At 42.9% G+C, this 22715-nt stretch overlaps 1 protein-coding gene and 2 pseudogenes across 3 annotated transcripts in view; all 3 read right to left on the bottom strand.

Annotated features, from left to right (window-relative positions):
• The window catches only part of LOC111529800, a 712005-nt pseudogene that overhangs the window by 523088 nt on the left and 166202 nt on the right, over positions 1–22715 (bottom strand). The gene's annotated exons all lie outside the window — the stretch shown is intronic.
• Positions 3443–4511, bottom strand: LOC111524598 (annotated as a pseudogene). Its single transcript, XR_004229130.1, has one exon. The product of XR_004229130.1 is annotated as a survival motor neuron protein-like (transcript).
• Positions 10386–22486, bottom strand: LOC113219682 (WASH complex subunit 2A-like). The gene is made up of 6 exons (XM_026446777.2): positions 22384–22486; positions 21809–21994; positions 19501–19628; positions 17264–17350; positions 13253–13354; positions 10386–11065 (listed from the first exon to the last, which is right to left on the bottom strand). Exons 1-6 carry the CDS (start codon positions 22469–22471, stop codon positions 10925–10927), a joined length of 732 nt encoding a protein of 243 aa, XP_026302562.1. The 5' UTR covers positions 22472–22486; the 3' UTR covers positions 10386–10924.

Genomic DNA, 22715 nt, shown 5'->3' with positions numbered 1-22715 from the left:
CCTACACTCTGTTCCGGGCCCGGAATACTCCTTACAGACTGGGCCTCACCCCATATGAAATCATGTATGGCAGACCCCCACCCCTGGTTCCCAGTCTAAAAGATGACCTACTCAAATCTGAAACCGAAAATGTCTCTGAGCTCTTGTTCTCCCTACAAGCCTTACAGAAAATTCACCAGGAAATTTGGCCCAGGCTACGAGAACTGTACGAAGCAGGACCTCCGCCGACGCCCCATCCGTTCCAGCCAGGAGACTGGGTCCTAGTCAAGTGCCACCGGCAAGAGACTCTCCAACCCAGGTGGAAAGGACCACTGCAAGTACTCCTGACTACTCCCACCGCTCTCAAGGTAGAAGGCATCGCTTTGTGGATCCACTACACACACGTCAAACCAGTGGACCCAACATCCGACCTTCTTGGGCCGTCTGGAGCACCGGTTACATGGACTGTAGACAAAGCTAAGAACAATCCCTTAAAGCTAACCCTGCGCCGTCATCCCCATAGCCGTAACCATGTCTAGCTTACCTATGCTCTTATGCCTTATGCATCTGACTCTCCTCACTGCTGTGCCGTCTAATCCCTATGTCTGAAGGTTCTGGTTCTATGAGAACCAACTCACACCGGGGAAACCCCCCAGGCGGGTCCTCAAAGAATGATGCTGTTTCTATATAAATGAGTCAGGGTTAGTTGAGGAGAGAGTTCAACGCCTACATAAACTAAGCTTAGAAATGAAAAAGCAACAATTCACTACAGCAGCTAACAACTGGTGGAACTCTTCCATGTTTTCTCTTCTAGCACCCTTTTTAGGCCCCCTAATGTCTTTACTGCTTCTATTTACTATAGGCTGTCTTTAATCTCTTAATCCCATCATTTTCTTTGTAAGCTGAGGAGGATATATGTCACCTCAGAACCCTGTGATGATTGCCTTAACTGCACAAATTGTTTGTGGAGCATGTATGTTTGAACAATACGAAATCTGGGCATCTTGAAAAAAGAACAGGATAACAGCGATGTTCAGGAAACAAGGGAGGTAACCTTGAACTGGCCGCCAGTGAGCCGGACGGAACAGAGCCATATCTTTTCTCCTTTTGCACACAAATAGGAGAGATATCGCTGAATTCTTTTTCTCAGCAAGGAATATCCCTGAGAGAGAGAATGCGCTCTGAGGGTAGGCCTATAAACGACCCCCTTAGAGGCGTGCTGCCTTTTACAGTTGAAGCCGAAGGGATGAAATAAGCCCCGGCCTACTGTAGTGCTCTCAGGCTTATTAGGATGAGGAAATTCCCACCTAATAAATTTTGGTCAGTCAGGTTGTCTGCTCTCAAACCCTATTTCCTGATAATATGTTATCAATGACAATGCGTGCCCAAAATTTCATTAGCAATTTTAATTTTAATTTTAATGCCATCCTGTGATCTCGTCCAGTCTCCATTTGCTTCATGATATTCTGTTACTTTGTGAAGTATGTAATCTCAGTGTCGTGATGACAATGGTGGTTTTGTTGAAAAGAAAAGGGGGAAATGTGAGGAAAAGAAAGAGAGATCAGCCTGTTACTGTGTCTATGTAGAAGGAAGTAGACATAAGAGTCTGGAGGGCCAAGATTGGACACCCAGTTACTTATGAGAGGGGGAAATGAAAGGACACAAAAATGTGTCCTCACTCTCCTGCCACAACCTATTGCTAAACCTTTGTTCTGCTCTCACAAACATTTTGTAAAGATTTTGTAAGTTCCTGTTTTTCTTTCTGTGGCACGGCAAGGTCACAAGACGCGTTTAAGTAAGGTACATTCATGTTTGCAAAACCTGTTGTGAAACCTGTCACAATATGATTAACTGCCTTTGTTCTGCTTCTGTAGGACTGCTTTCCCGCCTTGGGGTTTGCGAAAACAAGCCCTGCCCCTACCCTGCAAGCCCCTGATAAACGTCATCAGAATTTCAAAATTAACTGAAATACTAGAAATGGTGGGAACCAATCATAGTTAGCCAAATCGCCTTGTTCAAACGCTAGCCAATCATACATCTGATTTGTATAATGATTCTATGCCTACTTTTCTTAGACTATATAACACTGTTTGGAGCCCAGTGGGGGAGCTCTCCTGCCCGGCTCGTTTCACGAGTGAGTGAGAGCTCCAGGTTCGAACCTGTAATAAAGATCCTTGCTGCTTGACTTTGACTCTGGACTCTGGTGGTCTTCTTTGGGGAATAAACGGTCTGGGCATAACAGTATCCACCATTACAGTACCACACAGAATACATATGCTATGCTATGATCCCTCTGTGCTTTGCCTATTCATTCCTCTCTCCCCTCAGATCCTGGTAAACACTACACTTTTTACCATCTCCATAGTTTTATCTTTTCCAGAACATAATTCAGAATTTTATACTATACAGCCTTTTCAGACTGGCTTCCTTCACATAGTAACACACATTTTTAAGGTTCCTCCATGTCTTTTCATGGGTTGATAGCTCTTTTCTTTTTGGTGCTGAATAACAGTCCATTGTCTGGGTATACTACAGAGTTTATTTACACATTCATCTACTGAAGGACATCTTACTTGCTTCCAAGATTTGGAAATTATGAAAAAAGCTTCCACACACATCTGTATGCAGGTTTTTGTGTGAACATGTTTTCAACTCACTTGGGCAAATTCCAAGGAGCATAATTGCTGGATCATACAGTAAGAATATGTAAGAAGTTGCCAAACAATCTTCCAAAGTACCATGTTGTATTCCCACCAGCGGTGAATGAGAGTTCCTGTTGTTCCCCATCTTCACCAGCTTTGGTGTTGTCAGTGTTTTGGATTTCAGCCATTGTAACCGTCATGTAAGAGTACGTCACTGTTGTTTTAATTTGCATTTCCCTAATGACACATAATGTGGAGCACAGTTATTTTTTGAAAACGTAGAGCTGATCATGTTATTTCTTGCTTCAAGGCCATATAATGACTTCTCCCTGTCTATAGAATAAAACTCAGACTCCTTAGAAATGCTCCCAAGATTATGCATCTCACATTCCTGCCCCATTTTACTTATCTACATACCTCACCTCATCTTTTTTTTTAATTTAAAAAAATTAAATATTTTTATTATATCCTTTTAAACATACAGAAGATAGAAAAAAACAGTACAATGAACAGCCATGTCCACCAGTTAGATTCTGTAACATTTTGCCACATATGCATCACATCACATTTTGTTAAACCATTTTAAACACTTTAAGACGCTCTAACACTTCATTCCTAAATGCTTAATTATGCAAATTAAGACAGTCTTTTATAAATGACAACACCCCTCTCACAGCTCATAAAATTACCAATAATTATCCAGTGTCATTCATATTCCAATTTTCTCAACTGCCTCACCACGGTGCTGGCCTCCCACCCCCACCCCAGTCTTTTACAGATGGTTTTTCAAAATAGGGCCCAATAAAATATTTCACATTGCATTTGGTTATTACATAACTTTTAATCTAGAAGAGTTACCCACTCCACTTCCTTTTTTCTTTCCCAACACCGGTATTTTGAAGAAATGAGGCCAGTTATCTTCTATAACGCTTCACATTCCAGATCTGTCTGATCGTTTCTCTAATGGTGTCATTTAGTGCTGCTCTATGCCAGCATTTCTCCTTAATTTAAGGAATGTGAGCACCTTCCTTCTTTTTGATTTTGTCTGAAACCCATGTAATAGCCAGTATGATAGCCACTCATGTACCACAAAATTAACATACTTCCCAAAGCATCAGCATCATCAAGATAATCTGGACATATGGGAGGTGGTGGGGGAATTTTTGGTGGTCCAGAAGGAAATGGAGGCAGCCAGCATGATAGTAAGTGGGGTGGTGGTGCTGGCGGTGGTGGTGGTGGGCCATTGAATTTTAGACCTGGCTTTCCTGGTCCAAGTCTTGGCCCTGGCATGGGGGTGGGGGTGTGGAGGGAGAAAAGAGTTCCACCGAGCAGATTTGGACTTGATGTTATCTGATTTATTTCCAGGAGACCTGGAGTTCTCACTTTCATCTGTTGAAACTTGGCTTTCATTTTCATTCTCTTGAGCATTCTGTTCTATATTATTAGCTACTTCAGAGATTGGGGAAAGTAGATCGGACAGATTTTGCTCCTCTCTATTGCCATATCCAGAGTAAATCACAACACAGGTTTCTCTCTTAAAATCAATTGAAGCAATGGTAGTGGGTAAATGCAACCATCTTCTGACCTAATGACAGAACATTTGTCTCCAACTTTCCACTGTTTTAAGGGAGCTGCAGTATTCTTCTTTTGGCGTTTATTCTTCTTAGCAGGTTTTCTGTTAGGTGTGGCTTTGGGTTTACCTGAAGTTTCACAAATGTCACCATTCTTTAGAGCATGCTTAAATGAAGCCACAGCTTTATCATATGCTTTTCTCAATGCTGTATCATCCCAAATGTCAGAATCATCTCTCTGGCCTGTGCCCAGCCGGAACAGCAAGGAATCCTCCTGCTCCAGGACGCCGCCGCCACTGTCGCCGCTGCTTATCGCCATAATAAACTTGTGGGTGCACCTCACCTCATCTTGCAACATCTCTGGTACTTCTATCCTCTAATCACCTGCATCTGCAGCTTCAGAACACATCAGCTTCTATGTTGTTGCTCCTGCTCTGCTCTAGTTACTTCATGTGCACACATGATTACCTGACAAACACCTAATCACCTTTCAACATTCAGCTCCAATATCAACTATTCCACAAAGTTTTTATACCTACCCCTTTTACACTACTACCTACATCATATATTGCACCCATAACAATTTCTTTATTTTATTTTATTTATTTATTTATTTATTTTTTTTTGAGATGGAGTCTTGCTCTGTTGCCCAGGCTGGAGCTCAGTGGCGTGATCTGGATTCACTGCAAGCTCTGCCTCCTGGGTTCATGCCATTCTCCTGCCTCAGCCTCCTAAGTAGCTGGGACTACAGGTGCCTGCCACCATGCCCGGCTAATTTTTTATATTTTTAGTAGAGACGGGGTTTCACCGTGTTAGCCAGGATAGTATCGATTTCCTGACCTCGTGAGCCACCCTCCTCAGCCTCCCAAAGTGCTGGGATTACAGGCATGAGCCACAGCCTCTGGCCCATAACAATTTCATTTTTTCCTATACTGAAGGGAGGACGTCTGATCTCTATCCCCTACCACAGTGTTTTGCACATGTTGGTACTCATTAAAGCTTTGTTCAAGGAAAGAACAGATATTTTACTCTTTCTATTGATCCTCATAGCAAACCTGTGCTATAGGTAAGGTATTATCCAAGTTTCAGACATTAATAAACATTTGGTTATCCTCTGTGTTAGCCGGTTTGTGTTGCTATAAAAGAATACCTGAGACTGGGCAATTTATAAATAAAAGAGGTTTATTTTTCCTGATGGTTCTGTAGACTGTACAAGGAGTATAATGCTGGTATCTGCTTCCAGTGAGTGCCTCATGAAGCTTACAATCATGGCAGGAGGAGAGGAGCCAGAATGTTACATGGTGAGAGAACAAGAGAGAGAGAGAAAAAGGAGGTGGCAGGTTGTTTTTTTGTTTGTTTTTTGTTTTTTGTTTTTTTGGTTTTTTTGAGACAGAGTCTTGCTCTGTTGCCCAGGCTGGAGTGCAGTGGTGTGATCTCAGCTCACTGCAACCTCCGCCTCCTGGGTTCAAGCTATTCTCTTGCCTCAGCCTCCCAACTAGCTGGGACTACAGATGCGTGCCACCACACCTGATGAATTTTTGTATTTTTAGTAGAGACGGGGTTTCAAGATGTTGGCCAGGGTGATCTCCATCTCCTAACCTTGTGATCCGCCACCCTCGGCCTCCCAAAGTGCTGAGATTACAGGCGTGAACCACCGTGCCTGGCACCCAGGTTTTTTTAAACCAGATCTCATGTGACCTCAGAGTGAGAACTCATTCATTACCACAAGGACAGCACCAAGACATTCACAACGATCCACACCCATGATCCAAACACTTCCCACTAGGCCCACCTCCAACACTGGGGGTCACATTTCAACATGAGATTTGGAGGGGAGAAAACACCCAAGCCATGACATGCTCCAAAAGCTTGTTTAGAGGGGTGTTGGCTTCTCACAAGAATCCCATTCTGATTCACTCCAAATGAAGTCCACCAATGTTTATCCAACTCATAACATACATGCACATACAGGAATCTGCTATGAGTTTTGATAACACTAATAGGAAAGATAATTAATTCAGGAATCTGAATTGCATTGTACAGACTTCTAGTGATCCTAAAAGGGAGGGCATTACAGAAAGGAAAGTTGTTTCTTGTAGCACAGCTCTTTTGAGTGTTGTTGCACCATATTTCAAAACGATGAGGAATAGAGTAATACAAGGTGTCAGGCTAATAATACTGCTGGTGATAGGTAAAGGGTCATTGCTCTTAAATAAAAGCTAAATTAAAAAACAGCATTGCTTATATATGACTTTGTATGGAACTAACCTTAACCCTCTTTCTTTCACTCAAAGAACTGCTTTTATAATTTTGGATAACATGAATTCTTAAAAACATCCTTATGCTATATCAAATAAGCGTGTACTATAGGGTTGCCAGTGTGTGTATCCCCGAAGCCAAGAGTGTTTCTACCTAAATAGTTGCAGCTCTAGCAACAGAAGTCAGGTGTAAGGACTGCAAAATGAACATGACAGAAATAAAGACATGAGTGACTATGCCTGCCCAAGGAATTCAAAGTGTTTCCTTCACCACAGTGTTCTTCCATAGTGAGACCCTGAAAATAACAGGCTGGGGGAGAGTAGAAGGTAACGAACAGATTTGGAAGTTCTTCATCTGTAATGAGAATGGATAACGCAACTATAAGCCAGAAGAAAAAGAACAAACCCGTTCAGCATTAATTGTGCTGGAACTTCCACTGTAAGTCTGGGTTCAGTCAACAGGGTATTCCAATATCCCAAAAGAACCAAGGTTGATAACCCAAAGCGAAAATGTTTCCCTCTAGAAGATAGTTATGCTTCTCCTCAGGAGTAGAAATCACTGTAGCAGAGGACAAAATGAGGCCATGAAATCTGGTTAAGCCAGACTGGATGCCTAGAGGGTAGCTGAGGAGCAAATGGAAGCTGCAGCAGGCCAGAGACCCAGCCAGTACTAAAAGCTGGGTCCATGAATGGCTTCTTGAAACGGTGTGTGGTCATGCTTAGCTGAGTATACTGTGGGACTCATGATGTTGGAAAATGAGGGGGCAATGAAGACTTCAAGATGGGATAGAAAAACAGCTTAAAAAAAAAAAACAAAACAGAAGGGTAACAGGAAATAAAACAGAAAAAAAACTGGCCACGGTGGCTCATGCCTGTAATCCCAGCAATTCCGGAAGCCAAGTTGGGAGAATCACTTGAGGCAAAAAGGTTGAGACCAGCCTGGGCAATATAGTGAGACCCTTGTCTGTACAAAAAAATAAAAAAAAAAAATTAGCTGGGCATGATGGCACACACCTGTAGTCCCAGCTATTCAGGAGGCTAAGGTGGGAGGATCACTGGAGCCCTGGAGTTCAAAGGTGCAGCAAGCTATGATTGTGCCACCACACCCCAGGCTGGGCTACACAAGCAGACCTAGTCTCAAAAAAAAAAAAAAAAAAAAAATGGGGGCAGGTAGAGAAAAAAGTATTTCCAGATTTTTTTACAATTAAAAAATATATCTAGCTATTAGAAGTAATGACACCAAAAAGATTTCTAAATCAATTCCCAAAGCATTCCTCTCATCTCTTCTGAAAAAGTTCTAAAAACACAACTCCAAAGATGAAATCGAAGGTAAACAAGGCAATAGCGCTGAATATGTAATTTCAGTAACTCAGAATTTGCTCCATCCTCTGCTCTAAAAAATCTTAGCTACAGAAGAGCAGTTACCTTTGAAACTTTTGCCCCAACATAAAGATATCCAGAATGTGAAGCTGCCATTATGTTGACATAGGCCAGGTGCAGTGTCTCACGCCTGTAATCCCAGCACTTGGGGAGGCTGAGGCAGGCCGATCATGGGTCAGGAGATTGAGAGCAACCTGGTTCACACGGTGAAACACCATCTCTACTAAAAATACAAAAAAATTAGCCGGGCGAGGTGGCGGGAGCCTATAGTCCCAGCTACTTGGGAGGCTGAGGCAGGAGAATGGCGTGAACTTGGGAGGCGGAGCTTGCAGTGAACAGAGATCGCACCACTGCACTCCAGCCTAGGGGACAGAACGAGACTCTGTCTCAAAAAAAAAAAAAAAGAAAAGAAAAAAATCCAATGGCAATTTAGATTATAAAACATGGGGAGTAAAATAAAACTTACATTTGTTAAACTAAGTTGTATTTAAACTAAGTATTAAACTTAGTGCATCAATCTTGAAGAAAGCTCATGCCTAAGACTTTTCTTTGAACTCAAATCTAGACAGCTGGGTTCTCTGACCTCACAGAGCTTCTCATGATTTCCTCCTCCAACACCTGCCATGATGTCTCTTCTCACTGTGGTTCTGCACTGTGTTACGACAAATGACTTGTCTATTTCAGGGGATCAACATCAATTACAGAGGCTATAAGAAGGAAGCCAAATGTAAAAATACCAAGAACTCAAAAACTTCCAACTCCAGACAAGAATGATATTTTAATTTTAAAAGTCCTAAAGCAGATTGAAAAAAAAAAAGTGTCAAAACTCATGCAACACACATGTGAAGAAGACACAATGAAAAACTGCTAGTAATCTTTTTACCACAGACTGAATGTGGCCTTTAGAAAGCATTTAAAGAAATTCCACTAGGCTATGCTCACACCCCTTTAAATCAAAGAACTCCCAAGCACTTGCATAAGTGCTCTGATCTCTGGAGTCTATAGTGTTGCAAATCCAGGTGGAAGCCACAAGCCAGCAGCAGATTATGCAGAATTTCAGGCCCCACCCCTACTTTCTGAATCAGAACCTGAATTTCACAGGGTGCCCAGATGATTTCTTAAACATTACAGTTTGAGAAGTGCTCCTCAATGTTTAGCAGTGACTGAACACTGAAATCCACTGGAGAGCATCACAAAACTCCAATGACGAGGCTATACCCCAGACGGATGAATTCAGAATCTCTGGAGCTGGGATCCGCTGTCAGCACTCCTTAGGTCTCCCCCCCCCCCTTTTTTGAGACGGAGTCTCGCTCTGTGGCTCAGGCTGGAGAGCAGTGGCGTGATCTCGGCTCACTGCAACCTCTGCCTCCTGGGTTCAAGTGATTCTGCTGCCTCAGCCTCCTGAGTAGTTGCGATTACAGGCATGCGCCACTACACCCATCTAATTTTTTTGTATTCCTAATAAAGACGGGGTTTCTCCATGTTGGTCAGGCTGTTCTCGAAATCCCGACCTCAGGTGATCTGCCTGCCTCGGACTCTCAAAGTGCTGGGATTACAGGCGTGAGCCACCATACCCGGCCACATAAGCTTTTAATACATTTTTTTTTGCAATCTGCTTTGGAATTTTTAAATTGCTTTCAGTAAGAACATGAACATATCTGTGAATTATATATCCACTTCACCCCCTCCTAACTTGCCTGCAATAACACAGGATGATGTTTAATACTCAGGATTTTTAATATCATCATATATCTATCTATCTATCTATCTATCTATCTATCTATCTATCTATATATTTTTTTTTTTTTTTTTTGAGATGGAGTCTCGTTCTGTCGCCCAGGCTCGAGTGCAATGGCGCCATCTCAGCTCACTGCAAGCTCTGCCTCCTGGGTTCACGCCATTCTCCTGCCTCAACCTCCCGAGTAGCTGGGACTACAGGTGCCTGCCACCACGTATGGCTAACTACTTGTATTTTTTAGTGGAGATGGGGTTTCACCATGTTAGCCAGGATGATCTCAATCTCCTGACCTTGTGATCCACCTGCCTTGGCCTCCCAAAGTACTGGGATTACAGGCGTGAGCCACTGCGCCCGGCCAATATCATCATATTTAAAGTCTTTTTCTGCACAGCCAAATCTGATTTCCTGCTACTAAATCTGATTGAGTTAGCAAATAAACTAACTGATATTCACTACTGACTTTGGTAATATCTATCCAGATCACAAACCGAAATATTGGTAAGACTCCTTCAAAAAGGAGTTTAACCTCAATAGGTAACTCCTACCATGTCTAGCTATAGTTCTAAATTAATGAAACACAGTAGTCATTTAAGAAGATACTACTATATATGGCCATTGGGTATACGGGACATGCTACCTCAAAATATGACACCTTGGCATCTGAGAAACAGAAAGGTCTTTCTGATCTTTCCCTGGCCCTTCTCCTCTGCAGCAGGCCATAGAAGAATCCTCTAACCCTCTCTGGAGTAGGTCATAAGACCTTCATTCCAGTCCTCCCTATTCCCAGAGGAAAGGAGCCTCCTTATTTCTAAAGATGCAGAGAATGATCTGACCACACAGGCCTTGCTGAGCTCCCCCAGCTTATTCCCATCAGGTCACACCCCTTTCATCTAACGGTGCTTCTCCAAAACTGCCCGCTTCTTCATCAGACAGCATACAATCGACACAGGATTTCCTGTTGCTCTGAGTCTTCCTTTCTGAAGGCTCCTGTGTCAGGTAAAACTTATCTTCAATAAACTTGCACACTTTTCTCTGGTTAATCTGTCATTTGTTATAGGGGACTCGACCATGAACCTAGCGATGGGTGAGAAATCATTTCTCCCGTAGCCGGCCTAACTCATTAGAAGGAGCAGGTGCTATCCTGCGGGACTCATATTTATTCCAAACCATTCTGAAGAGATTCATCTTTAAATTATATATTACATTAAATGTCTTCCTTCAGAAAAGACAATCTTGTGAACATCGCCTTTGATGACTGAATGTCACTAGATATAAAACAGGTAGAAAAAGAAAATACTTGGGATGGCTTTAACTCTTAAATCCCATCAAATACTCCCCTCTTCTTTAGGAGAAACCTCAGCTCACCTCCTCATCACTGCTGAACAACAGGGCAGATGCTTTCTTTTTGGAGAGCTCGGAGGGTTTTGCTTTCTCTTGTCTCTGAGCTTGTAGAGACAATGTCTGCTTCTTAGCAGCTGTGCCCCCAAAAAGATTATCCTAGAAAAGCAAATGGCAGAAAGGTAAGACAACTTTATCAACAGAAAACACAGGATGTCTTCCTACATCAAACTGTTAGGAAGTAAGTCTCCAGTCAGGTATACAAATAACACCTCTGGCGGGGAAAACCCACAAAATGCTAGTAAATCCCAAACTACAGCCTTTTCCCACTGCACCCATAGAAGGGAAAGAGATTACCATAGAACTCGAAGGCAGAACAGCTGGGAAGAAGCAAGAGGACAACATGCAAGTGAGATCACGAAGTACAAGGAGAAACTGAGCCCCATCCAGTCGCCCTGTGGGCAAGTGCCTCTCTGCTCATTTCAGGGGGTTACAGCCTGCAACGGGCATGGGAGCCCCTGCAGCAGCCAGAAACTCACACTGTCCTCTCCGCAAACGAGAAACCAGAACAATACCTCAAAGGAGAGAACTAGGGGTCCGTCTCCACTCCTTTACAGGTAAGAAAGACATACTCCTGGGATGGAGGGAAGGCATGACTTGTGTTTCTCATTAGTTTCCAAGAGCTTATACAAAGTGAAGAAATAGTTTACTAAATAAAATTGCTGGTGTACTAGGTTTAATGGCATTTGTAAATTCTTCTGTGGTCAAGCACTCCCCAAAAGTTGTATTTATTAAGGTGCTTTTATTCAGGTAAGGGGAACAAAAGCATCAGAGGGCCTGAGTCTGAGGATGGACAAACTCTTAACAGCAGGTGAACAGCCCTGGAGTGTGAGGATGGATGAAGGGAGTGTCTTCCTGGATGAAGTCTCCTTTAAGGAGAGTACGGTAATATAGGACAGGCCAGGAGAGTAATGAGCTGGTGTCCACTGGGGATACTAATGACAAAGCTCACATTCACTATACACTTACTGTGTGCCGGCACTCTGCAAGAGTGTCACACCAGTAGTTACAGCTGCCACAATGACCCTACTCACTGGTAAACCACGTGAGCGTAAGGAAGGTGAAGTTACTTGCTCCAGGTCCCTGGTTTGCCAGTAGTGGAGCTGGGATATGAACCCAGGGGTCTGATGGCAAAGCCTATGAGTTCATCACTGCCCAGTACTGCATCAGAGTTAAGGTTTGGGTTGTCTTCTCTCTTATTTCTCTTCCCCAATGTGCTCTCTCCATCCAGGATGGGAAAGGCCATGGTCAGGACACGGCTGCCTTCTCCTTTGTATGTCCACTTGATCCAAGGCATTCTTGTAGGTCACTGAGTATAACATTGATCCATCCTCTAGACTAAAGTACAGCTGACCCTGAATGACACAGGTTTGAGCTGCACACGTCCACTTCTACACAAATGTTTTATCAGTAATATGTTGAAATTTTTTTGGACATTTGCAATAATTTGAAAAATCTTGCAGACAAACCACATAGCCCAGAAATATCAAAAAAATTAAGGAAATGCTAGATATGTCAGGAATACAAAAATATATGAATAGATACTATACTATTTTTATGTTAATCAACTGTTTATGTTATCCATGAGGCTTCTGGTTAACAGTAAGCTATTAGTAGGTAAGTTTTTGGGAAGTAAGAAGTTATGTATGGATTTTTCACTGCAATATGGAAGTCAAAACAACCTCCACACTGTTAAAGGGTCAACTGTATTTCTCAAAGGTGGATTTTTAAAAATAAAACCTATAGATTTCACTCCATAAGAACTATGTCAAGAGGCCAGGCATGGTGGCTCATACCTGTAATCCTAGCACTTAGGGAGTCCAAGGCAGGTGGATCACCTGAGATCAGGAGTTCGAGACTAGCCTGGCCAAAATGGTGAAACCCTGTCTCTACTAACAATACAAAAATTAGCCGGGTGTGGTAGTGCATGCCTGTAGTCACAGCTACTCGGGAGGCTGAGGTAGGAGACTCACTTGAACCTGGTTGCAGTGAGCTGAGATCGCACCACTGCACCCCAGCCTGGGTGACAGAGAAAGACGCCATCTCAAAAACAACAACAAAAAAGAACTGCATCAAGAATCTAATGTCTTCTCCATTGCACAGCTAGGAAGATATAAGGAAGAAGTCACTGAAATAAAAACGGAAATATTTTTATTATATAAACTTCAGGCAGCCTGACTGCTTCCCTACCACCTTTTGCTGTGTATGAGCCTCTGGGTAGAAAGTTACATCAATAACCGTTTTCTCCTAATCTAAATTATCCAGTGTTGCAGTAACAATGTTTACCTCTTCGTCTTCATCATCAAACAGGGAAACCGACGTGGGGAACTTGCTAGGGAGCTGAGACGCACCTTTTAACTTACTTGCACTTTGAGAAGAAAACAAATCCTGTTGGATTGAAATTAAAGTTGCTGTTAGCAGGAATATCAGTTTTAAAAATATCAGGTGAGTATAAAACACAAGTGACTCAGACATGATGGCTGCCGTGTATCTAGGCTTCTTTCCTTAGGTGGAAAAGGTGGCCCTAAAGGGATAGGCCTCAGGGTCTGTGCAGGGTGTGTGCAATGGTGATAAGGAGGAGGAAAGCCACAGGATCTGATGGCCTTGCAGAGCAAAGGGGCTTCTGAATTCCCACCCCAATGACAGGAGGCAGGAAGAAGTTTTCAAATCAATTTCCTACACCATGCTAAAAAAGTAAATAAATAAGAATGGCTTCCTATTACTGTCTAAAGAATCAGAGATTAGACAGGGTCAATAAAGAAACAGGGGCTAGATTCCCAAATTAATGGAGCTACAACTATTTTATTTAGTAACACCCTTCTCTCCTAAGATTATGATTTATTTCTTTTTCTTTTTTTTTTTTTTTTTGAGATGGAGTCTCGCTCAGTCGCCCAGGCTGGGGTGCAATGGTGCGATATCGGCTCACTGCAAGCTCTGCCTCCCGGGTTCAAGCCATTCTCCTGCCTCAGCCTCCTGAGTAGCTGCGACTACAGGTGCCTGCCACCATGCCCAGCTAATTTTTTTGTATTTTTAGTAAAGACTAGGTTTCACCGTGTTAGCCAGGGTGATCTCGATCTCCTGACCTCGTGATCCACCTGCCTCAGCCTCCCAAAGTGCTGGAATTACAGGCATGAGCCACCACACCCAACTGACTTACTCCTTTTAAATAAATAAAAATTAAAACTTTCAGCCTGGTGCTGTGGCTCATGCCTATAATCCCAGCATTTTGGGAGGCTGGGGCAGGTGGATCACCTCAGGTCAGGAGTTCGAGACCAGCTTGTGCAACATGTCGAAACCCCATCTCTACTAAAAACACAGAATTAGCCAGGTGTGGTAGTGGGTGCCTGTAATCTCAGCTACTCAGGAGGCTGAGGCAGGAGAATTGCTTGAACCTGGAAGATGGAGGTTGCAGTGAGCCGAGATCACACCACTGCACTCCAGCCTTGGCAAAAAGATAAAATTTCACCTCAAAAAAAGTAAAAAATATAAAAATAAAGAAATTTTCAAAATGTTATAAAACATCAGCTTATCCTGCAAAGAAAGACCTGCAAATTGAGCTACATGAAGTAGAAACATAAAATGGGACATCTATTCCCTTGGGAAGAGAAACTTCAATACACAAGAGCCGAACAATTAAATAGGCCAAGAACATATTTTCTAAGACCTCTTCAGACAGTTTTTTTTTTTTTCTTTTTTAAATTACGGAGTCGATGTCTACTCCTCAAATATAGACCTAATGGGTTCACTAAGCGAGATCTCCTCCATACAGTGGTTTTCCCCTGTGCTCCCTGGAGTTCCATGGGTTTACTTAGATTGAAGAGCCCACAAGGGGAATTCCGGGCATCCCGTGCCCCTCCTGCATGTTACACAATGGCAAGAGAAAGGGTTCTGCTGCTCTAAGAAAAGGAAAGTAAACCAAAGCAAACAACAAAAACAAATGTCAACATCACAGTTTTGGACCCTTAACTAATACCTTTCTTGATACCGCAAAAAAACACACTTCCATTACCTCAAATATGTTCTCCCCGAATGACTTCACAGGGAAAGTGTCAGCCTCACACTTGAGATATACAGAAAGGACTCAAGGACATTTGGATCCTTCGGGTCCAAAGCTTTAACTCTTAGACTGCCTTAGTTTTACTTCTTGCCTCAGAATCCCAACAATATCCAATAAAAACATTCACTCTATGATGACACACATGGGGCAAAGCCTTTGGGAGGGTTTTCACACAAGTCTGAGAGTTCATTTACACTCCCACCATCAAGAAGGGGAGCCTACGGCCCCTCCCCATGAACCTGGATGGGCCATTGTGACCATCTTGATCAACAAATGAAGCAAAAGGAACACCGTTGACTTCCAAGGCTGGAACACAGAAGGCGACATGGCCTCCATTTGGCTTTCTCTGAGAAATCTCTCCTACAGCCCTGAGCCAGCATGTATGAGGCCCGGTTTCCCTGACTACATGCTGGCAGCCACAAAGAGCTAATGAGAGATGTCTCAGGGGCCCCAGTGCCCAGGTACCAGACGTAGCAGTGAGCTGATCCTCAGCCCAGCCACCTTCAGACACAAGAGACCCTCAGTGACAATGGCCTAGCTAAGCCCAGTCAACCTCTTGAACTGTGAGACAACAAAACTACTGGTGTTGTAAACCACTAAATTTCGGAGTTAAGTTGTTTCACAGCAACAAATAACCAGAACACCTCGTAAGTCACTGCAATTCCTCACATTTGGTTTTCTTGTCTAGTCGACAATTACTGGATGGCTTATCACATGCCAAGCACTGGTATTAAGGACAGGCTGTTAAGGATACAAACAGGAAATAAAAAGTCCTGCCCTCATGGCACTTACTTTAGTGGGAAGTAGAGACAATGAATAAGTAAATATACATTGTCCCTGGCAACACGTGCTGTGGTAAACAGTGAAACAGGAAAGGGGACCAGGAGTATAGGGTGGCATGTGTTAGCAGGCTTCCAGTTGTGTGTATTTCATCAGGGAGGCCTCACACAGAAAGAGTGAGGAAGCAAGCTGGATTCTGGGAACAGCATTCCTCAGACTGGCAGGGGCAGGTGCAAAGACCCCGAGGTGCAGGTGTGGATGACACACGGGATCCATGAGCATAAGATGGTGGAGGCCCCATCATGCTGTTTCTCAGGGCTCAGGGTTGTGACTTAACTGGACTCTGGTTAATTCCCATGTTTTGTACACTAGTCTTCAGTGAAATAATAGCCTCAAAGGTATTCTTTATATCAAGGGCAATCACTCTACTTCCAAAGGGTTCCACGTTCATCCTTGCTGTGAGTGCAAAGTCCAACCGTGAGAGCCTAACCTAGAGCCCACAGTTTCTTGAAATACGTGTAAGTTTCTGCCATGTCCACGTATTTTTCTGTAAAAGGGGCTTATTACTTCCCATTACATTCTCATACAGGTCTCTGATCTCCTAAAAGGCTAACTTAAAATTAGATCTAAGATGACCTAGGCCTGAGAGACTCAGGAAAAGCAGTGAAATTCTGAGAGGTGGTTCTAAGGTGCCTGGAGGGCCCGAAGCAACCTGTGAACCAGGGTCCCACAGCCTGTTAGTGGTCTCAGTCTCGACAAGACAGATGGCTATGCCAGAATCCTTCCGCTACAGCAATAAGCCATGGTCCAGTTAGTGAGAATGTGAATAAAGGAAGGAGCACGGTGACCTCTACTCTGGTGCAAGCTCCTCATCACATCATGAGCCCATTAACAGTCTAAAATCTGAGCATCCTAAAGAGAGAGTTTTTCATCACAGGAAATGTAAATACAGTCCAACCCAAAAGTGAAAAGTATTGTAAACATATTGCTTTCCAAAGACACTATCCTCTCAAGAGATTATTTTTTATTCATTTTTTTATTTTGAGACAAAGTCTCACTCTGTCACCCAGACTAGAGTGCAATGGTGTGATGTCGGTTCACTGCAACTTCTGCCTCCCAGGTTCAAGTGAATCTCCTCTCTCAGCCTCCTGAGCAACTGGGATTACAGGCTCGCACCACCATATCCAGCAAATTTTTGTATTTTTATTAGAGACAGTGTTTCATCATGTTGGCCAGCCTGCTGTTAAATTCCTAACCTCAGGTGTCTTCCTGCCTTGGCCTCCCAAAGTGCTGGGATTACAGGCATGAACCACAGCTCCTGGCCTCTAGACGTAATTTTTAAAGAACTGGAGTACCTAACAAAAAGTCTTATAACTCCACTGAGAAAAACCTGATTCAGAAATAGTTTCAATGTCATATTCATAGACCAACACCAACAACTAAGGAAAAGAATACCATACCTCAGAGTCCTCCTCATCTGAAAATAAGCCTTTTGAAGTCTTTGTTTCTGACGAGGACTTGAGATTTTTGCTGGAAGGTAAGGTAACCTTTGTTGGGGGGGAAAAAAAAGAAAACGAAAAATTAAGCATTAACAAATAAGATACCCAGAAAAGAGGGTTTACTCAATCAACCATTTAGAGAATGCACGGAGTCTCTACTGTGATAGGCACCAAGCCGAGGGGTCTGTTAAGAGAACAGTAAGACAAACAGAGGACACATCTGGTGTATCAGGGGGCAGGACACACTGCCTGGGTCAATGGGTGCACGGATGGGACATATGCAATGAGAGACAGCATGGAAAGGCAGGCTGCCTGATGGGCCTGCCAGGTTCTGAATGCTGGGCCTTAGGTGGCGGGCAGGAGAAAGTCAGGGTTTCGCAGCCAGGACATGACATGATGAGACTGTAGAAAGAGGAGGGATCAGCTGTGCGGGACAGCAGTGAAAGGTCAGTCAGAAGGGCTTAAAGACTGCTGGGGACACACACACTGCCCAAACGCAGGTCAATCTGAGCATCAAAAGAATGATGGTCTGGCTAACATGGTCAAACCCAGACTCTACAAAAAATACAAAAATTAGCTGGGCATGGTGTCGTGTGCATGCAGTCCCAGCTACTTGGTAGGCTGAGGCTGGAGAATCACTTGAAACCAAGAGGTTGAGGCTGCAGTGAGCTGTGATTACACCACTGCACTCCAGCCTGGACAACAGAACAAGACCCTGTCTCAAAAAAGAAAAAAAAAAAAAAAAAAAAGCAGAAGAAGAAGAATGATGGCAACGGATTATGATCCCAAAGGGATAATAAAAATAGGGGAAGGAGAGGAAAATAAAGATCTTCTTTCAGAAAAATGTCAACTAATAAGAAATACAGAATTAAAAAAGCAGTAGTTTATGCTCGCTAACATGTTAACTGATTCAGGAAAAGATCATCAATGGATTTTTAAAATACTGAGTAAAAGGCTGGGAGACAACAGATATTCACACTGTGTTCAACTATCACTTTAGAGATCAACTTATCAATGGCAAAAGAGAAGAGGATCCTTTCCAGTGAAGCAGTGTGGTGGGCACCCTAACAACCAAGTGACAAACATGTCTGAATGAGGCAGACAGTGGACCTGATGTGTCTTGGGAGATGATCCAATGGGAAGTGCACAACCCTGTCTGCTTGTATTTTTGCCAAAACTGCTCTGACTCTGAATCTACTCAGAGGAAAATAATCAAGCAAATTCACAATGTGACACATTCTACAAGACAAGTGGCTGGACATTAAAAAAAAAAAGATGTGGGAGGTGTTGCTCTACATTAAGGAGACCAAAGAGACAGGACAACCAAATGCAATGCAGACACACTGCCTGAATCCTGGGTTTCTTAAAAAAAAAAATCAAAACACACCAAAAAACTATAAAGCAGGGGTCCCCAACCCTGGGCTGCAGACCAGTCCATGGCCTGTCAGGAGCTGGGCCGCACAGCAGGAGGTGAGGTGAGCAGCAAGCATTACTGCCTGAGCTCCTCCTCCTGTCAGATCAGCGGCAGCATCAGATTCTCACAGGAGGGCAAACCCTATTGTGAACTGTGCCTGCGAGGGATCTAGGTTGCAAGTTGCACTCTCCTTACATCCCTAATGCCAAAAAGGTTGGGGACCGCTGCTATAAAGGGCATTTTGGGAACAAGAGAGGAAATTACAATATAAACTATAGGCGATATAATTTTAAATCTGTATTCTATTTGTTGGGGTGATTTTACAAAGACATTTTGGGGCAAATGGGAGCAATTCTAATACAGACTAGATATTAGATTCTACTATAGAATTACTGTTAGTCTCACAGCTGTTGATCATGGCACTGTGGTTATACGGGAGTCTTTTCAAGAGAGGCTTAATGAAATATTTAGGGGTAGAATGTCACAATGACTACACACAAACAGTTCCATGCAGCAAACAGTTCAAACAACTTGCATGCAAATAGTTCAGGAAAAAAATAGATACATAACAAGGTTTACATCCATAAAATATTTGCCAAAACCCTAAGAACTGATCGGTTTGGGTGGTAGTTATTTGGGTGTTCACTGCAATATTGTTTCCACTTCCTGTTTGAAGTTCTTCAATATGACTGTGAAAGGGAACAATACTTCCCTTTGGGTTCCGGATGAATTATTAAAACGCCACAGATCAATGCTCCTGCGTTAACTCTTCCATCCCGCTCACCTTTTTTTCTGCTCTTGCTTTATTTTCATCTGTCCGACTCACAGTGGCTTCTGGCAATGCTTGGGCTTCTTCTTTGAACAGATCTCCTTCTTCGTCACCAAAGATATTGGCAGCGGATTGGACTTTGCCTTTAAAAATACCAAGGTGTAAAATTACAATAAGGCCAAAAATCCTACCACAAAAAATTCTACCATAAAATTCATATATTAAAAAATTCTTCTCTCCTGAAGATTAACATAAAAGTTATGTTGTTTCTTGGTTACTTATAAAGAAATAGTAAGTGAAACTATACTCTTCCCTTGGAATTTTTCAAAGAGCATATTAGCAGCTCAGTTGAAAGACAGAACAAACAGTTTAACCATGAGGCTGATATGCTTGTCCAAGCAGCAGTCTCCTGTGGTTAGAGAAGCTTGGACTAACTTAAAAGGTGAAGAGAAATCTAGAGGAAGAAAGAAACTTAAGAGGACCACCAAGTCAATCATCTAAGGAATCTGAGAAATGAAGGCTCAGCTCCTGCTTTAAAAAAAATCAAACTGGGCTGGGCACAGTGGCTCACGCCTGTAATCCCAGCACTTTGGGAGGCCAAGGTGGGCGGATCACCTGAGGTCAGGAGTTTGAGACCAGACTGACCAAGGTGGTGAAATCCCATCTCTACTAAAAATGCATAAGTTAGCTGGGCATGGTGGTGGACACCTGTAATCCCAGATACTTGGGAGGCTGAGGTAGAAGAACTGGTTGAACCCAGGAGACAGAGGTTGCAGTGAACCGAGATCTGCCACAGCACTCTACCCTGGGAGACAGAGCAAGACTCCATCTCAGGAAAAAAAAAAATAAATAAATAAATCAAACTGTACAAAAGCAGATGAAAGCAAATAATGAAATCCCCTCATAATTACATCAGTCTACTCAAACAAGACGGACATTGGGAACAGTTCAGCACACATGCTTCCAATTCCCCCAAAGGATGTACTAATGAATTAATTTTAGTTATTTACAAATAAGACTATAAATAAGAAGATACTCTGAACAATGTGTCTTACCATTTGCGTTTTCCACTTAATGTACCTATAAAACCTTCCCAAGTCAACAAGCGTAGACCCCATTCTTTTTAACAGTCACACAATATTCCACTGAATAGAAGGGCCACAGCTTACCCTACTGATGAATATCTTCACCACCATAAGCACTGCTGTACCAAATGGGGCATGTGTTGCTGAAATGAGGTCACTGACTCATGAATGTCCGAAGAGACTAGGAGTTGTCAAAGAAAGCAGCATCAATTTACTAGTGATTCTAAATCAGTTCTCAAAGATATCCACTAAGTGAGAGTCCTGGGGAGCTACAAAAAGCACTACTACCTTCACTCACTGTCAACTTCACTGAGACCTGCGTGCATTCTGCATCCATTTGCACTCTTTCTGGATTAACTAGGCTATCGTTTTCCCTCACACTTTGGCTTCCATCCTTACTTTCTACATCTAACACTGGAAAAGATTGGTAAGTCCGGACAGCCTGCTTCTAAACGCATTCTGGTTCCATCTATTCCTATGCCATCCTTTTTTATTTTTTCAACTTGCTGAAATTCGTGTGCACCGCAGGGATCTACCTTTCTTTTCAGGAAAAAAGCAGTCAATAAATCTAAGTCTTTCTATTCCAAGTGTGATCTACAGAGCATGAAGCTTGCTGGAAATGTAAATTCTCAGACCCCACCTTGGACCTACTGAATCGGAATCTTCATTTTGACAAAAGCCTCTGGGAGATTCATCTGCACATTTAAAAACAAATGATTTGCAGGAATGACTTCAGGAACACAGGACTTACATTTAAGAGGAAAAGAAAGGAGAACGCCAAAGTGGCCAAGGGGATGAAAACCCCATCATCTGAGGAAAGACCAAGGCTGCCTGAGCTTTCTGGCAGAGAGAAGAGAAGCTGGGAACTAAACAGCCAGCATGCAACATGCGGCTCATGTAATTAACTAAGGTCGGCTGGAAGAAAGTATGATTAAAACTTTAGAATACAAAAGGTCAGAACTGGAAATTGCAAGCAAAAGTTATAGGGAAAAGGATTTCCGCTCTCTATAAGGAAAATAATCATAGTAATCAGCTTACAGAGCAGAAAAGATTGGTTCACAAAAGAGACCTCCCAGGCATCACACCTGTGTAAGTACAGATACAACAGCTCAATGACAGGAATGCTGGAGAAGGGATTCTGGTACTATAAGAGATACAAAACTAGGGGAGCTTAAGTCCTTTTTAGGCAACATTCTCTTTCTGGCTGAAGTCCCAGAAACAGAGGCAGGAACAGGTACCTGTTTTGGAAGGTTTGCTGCGGGGTGCCGAGAAAAAGTCGTCATCATCATCATCATCATCATCATCATCATCAAAGAGGCCAGTGGGAGGGGGAACGTAGGGGCTTTTCCTTGGAGTGGGCTGTTGAGGCTTCTCGGGCTCCTTCAGTGATGGAATGGAGGCAGCACCAAACACATCCGTGTCTCCTGTGGGCGGAGGGACAAGACAGCCACAGCTGTGAGCCAGTGTGCGCCTGTTGGATTTACAGAAAATAATTATCACCCACCAAGAACTTTGCATTTCAGTTAATCCACAAAGTGCATTAACAGGGCCAGATAGCCTCCATCCATTACTGCTACAGAACATCTCACCATGGAGAATCACCAGGTCATTCACACACAAAAAAGTCCAAGGCCACTGAGCTCTAGGAGAATAAGAGCTAACATCAGTAAATGAGCTCTTTCTATAAGCTGCTCAAAGCCCTTTGAAGCTCCCAGGTGCTTTCTCGTCCCCAGCCAGGCTTTAGAAGATAATTTTGAAAATGAAAAAACAGTATTCGTACAGTTTTTAGAAAACAAACCTTAAGTTATGTTACCTAAAAATACAGAAACAGCTCCTGCTGGGATTTTCTTTCCAGGTTTGGATGAGGAAGACTCTAGAATGAGAAAGCAAGTGATAACCATTTCACAAGGGAAACAACTTTCCTTGCTATTTTCTTCCTGAAATGTGTGCAATGTAACACACAGCTACTACCAGACCTTTTGAAACTAATTTTTCCTGAATAAGCCATTTTAAAATTCTTTAGTATTTTCTTCTCTACCGATGTCAGGACTTTTTTCTTGGGATTAACAAAATCTGAGCTGTGACTCCAAAGGAAGAGCATGCTGACTGTGATCAAGTCACAGCAGTGGGTCAGCTGGGGGACAC

This window comes from Piliocolobus tephrosceles, chromosome 9 (genome assembly GCF_002776525.5).
Source record: "Piliocolobus tephrosceles isolate RC106 chromosome 9, ASM277652v3, whole genome shotgun sequence".
In the NCBI taxonomy this organism is placed as follows: Eukaryota; Metazoa; Chordata; class Mammalia; order Primates; family Cercopithecidae; genus Piliocolobus; species Piliocolobus tephrosceles.
Note: the sequence above shows the minus strand (reverse complement) of the source record. Positions and strands in the feature narration are given on the sequence as shown.

Coding starts and splice junctions, on each gene's coding strand:
- LOC113219682 (XM_026446777.2), bottom strand. CDS start 22,471: ATGGTTATCACTTGCTTTCTCATTCTAGAGTCTTCCTCATCCAAACCT. Junction 17,351..19,500: donor AAGCAAGAGCAGAAAAAAAG/GTGAGCGGGATG, acceptor CCCCCAACAAAG/GTTACCTTACCTTCCAGCAA. Junction 13,355..17,263: donor CAGATGAGGAGGACTCTGAG/GTATGGTATTCT, acceptor TCAATCCAACAG/GATTTGTTTTCTTCTCAAAG.